This window comes from Empidonax traillii, unplaced genomic scaffold, assembly GCF_003031625.1.
Source record: "Empidonax traillii isolate 1590-97213 ecotype Southwest subspecies unplaced genomic scaffold, ASM303162v1 scaffold521:size443152, whole genome shotgun sequence".
In the NCBI taxonomy this organism is placed as follows: domain Eukaryota; kingdom Metazoa; phylum Chordata; class Aves; order Passeriformes; family Tyrannidae; genus Empidonax; species Empidonax traillii.
In genome coordinates this window covers 434,830-436,869 of record NW_020955714.1, presented here as the reverse complement: position 1 = coordinate 436,869, position 2,040 = coordinate 434,830, and the positions used below count along the sequence as shown (strand labels likewise).

The 2,040-nt window shown below is 39.3% G+C and overlaps 1 protein-coding gene across 1 annotated transcript in view; it reads right to left on the bottom strand.

Moving 5' to 3' along the window:
- LOC114064166 (protein RUBCNL-like) overlaps positions 1–2,040 on the bottom strand; it is a gene marked incomplete at its 3' end in the record, with an annotated part of 21,125 nt that overhangs the window by 6,277 nt on the left and 12,808 nt on the right. Inside the window, exon 6 of the mRNA XM_027896961.1 lies at positions 433–640. Coding sequence (XP_027752762.1) covers positions 433–640 — 208 coding nt within the window. The remainder of the gene's footprint in view (positions 1–432; positions 641–2,040) is intronic.

Sequence of the window (2,040 nt, the reverse complement as noted above, 5' to 3'; positions counted from 1 at the left end):
CATGGCCTGATCTGCATACATCAGAAGCAAGCACAGAATTAAAAAGCTAGGCTGCAAATCCTTAAAAAAAAAAAAAAAAAAAAAAAAAAAAAAGGATTTAAGCAGAAAGAAAATTAGCCAACTACAGTCACTCTTTTTGGAGAGTCATGCTTGGTATGTAGCACTTGATCCTTACATTTTCTTTTACATGTATGAAATAATTTAATTCTAATAAATAAAACATCGATGTGAGCATTCAAAAGGAAGTATTTGACCCACAGGAAAAACGCTTGTGGTATGATGATCCTTGAGGGGTACAGCTCTCCAGAGACTCAAAGAAGGTAACAGAGGATTTGGTTCCATGCAGTGCCCCAATAAATTTAGTATTTTCTTGCACAAAAACAAATGTCAAAGGCTTTCAGACAAGGTTACATTCTAGACTAAGTAACTTGCCTTCATAACCACTGTCTGAAGAGGTAACAGAAGAATCAGACTTCTTTACTCCAGGGTAAGAATATAACTCCAAATCAGTGTGATAGCTGCTATCTGATCCGCTTGTTTCTTCCACACCCCAGGATTCCGCTTGTTGACTTAAGATATTACATTTCATTTTTTCTAGTGATGCTATAATCATATCTGCAACAAAGAAGTGTGCATTTTCCTGGACACAAGAATGGAATGCTCATTAGTACCCAGCATATTTGATATTTACTTCAGATGAACTGCAATATATAATCTCCCCCTGTACTTTTTCAACTCTGTAGATAAAAATGTAAACCTATCTCACCTTTCATTTAAACACATAAAAGAACCACCCCAAGGGAAATTCAGAGACAACATGCAAAAGTCAACTGCCCAGATAATTGTCTCACCCTTGATTAAAACATACAATTTACTTTTGTCTTACCCATCTATTAGATAAAAATAAACTTCATTACATGACTAACTGATGAATATGTATACATTTTAGGGGCACAGTCTTCTAGTTACACTGCGTTATTTTGTATGCAAGCGTGCATCCATGTAACCTATCTAATATAGTTTAATTTCAAGTCAAGGTGTACAAGCAGTTTTGCACACATGCTAGCTTGGAGGGGGCCAGAAGTAGCAAGTTTTGGAGGAACTGTAGATCTTCAGGTTGTGGATAGTACAAGAGCTAGTAAAATGCTTTCATGTGTCAAGAGTTAAGGCAGTGAAGTAGGGAGTATGCAGTGAGATAGCTTACATGGTCAACTCACGCTACACAGAAAGTCTGTGACAAGGGTAAGTGGAAATCTGGCTCCCCTGGGCTTCGTACTGCCTTCAATAAAAGCCAATTGTTTCAAAGTTTCACTGTAGAATTTCCAAACCAGAAAATCCTTCCTTATGTCCCTTGTCATCTTGCCTGCCTGGGTCACCCATTCTCTAGCAAAACAGACCACTGAGACATCCAGACAAATCTGGACCTTCCTGTCCAACAACATCACTGTTGTATCGTTTGCTTCCTCTGGGCTAACACCAGCCCCACCTGTGCTACTGCTACTGGCATGGGCACAGCTTCCCAAACCAGCCTCAGCTCAAAAGTGGATGCATCGTGGAGATGCCTGAGTACAGCTGTCGCTCCACGATGGTGTAAACCAAGAGATGCCCAGAATACTCTCCCTCTCTCCCCTCAACTGCATCATGCAAACCTAAACTTATGTCTAAAAAGTTATGGCAGTATCTAAGGCTAGAGATTCTGAGTTCAGAATAATTAAAGCTTTATAAAAGAGGCTTATGTTCAGAAAGTTGTACCACTTGACATCAGTATTCAGGACATACTCTCAACTTGTATGGGAAGCATGAAGAAAGACATCAGTGTTTAGAAATAGCTAAATCTCAAGGAGCACAGCAGACAACAGTTTTCTCATTGCTCACAGATGAATACATTTAGACGAGATTAATTTCAACATTAGAGAGCACCCACCAAGTCCCTGTAGGTGTTTGAAAATACTTTTATCTTTTCCCTAACACTGATTAACACCACTTGCTTGGTGCACAGTTTCTCCAGAGACAACTTTCAATGAACTTCAGCAGTCCAGG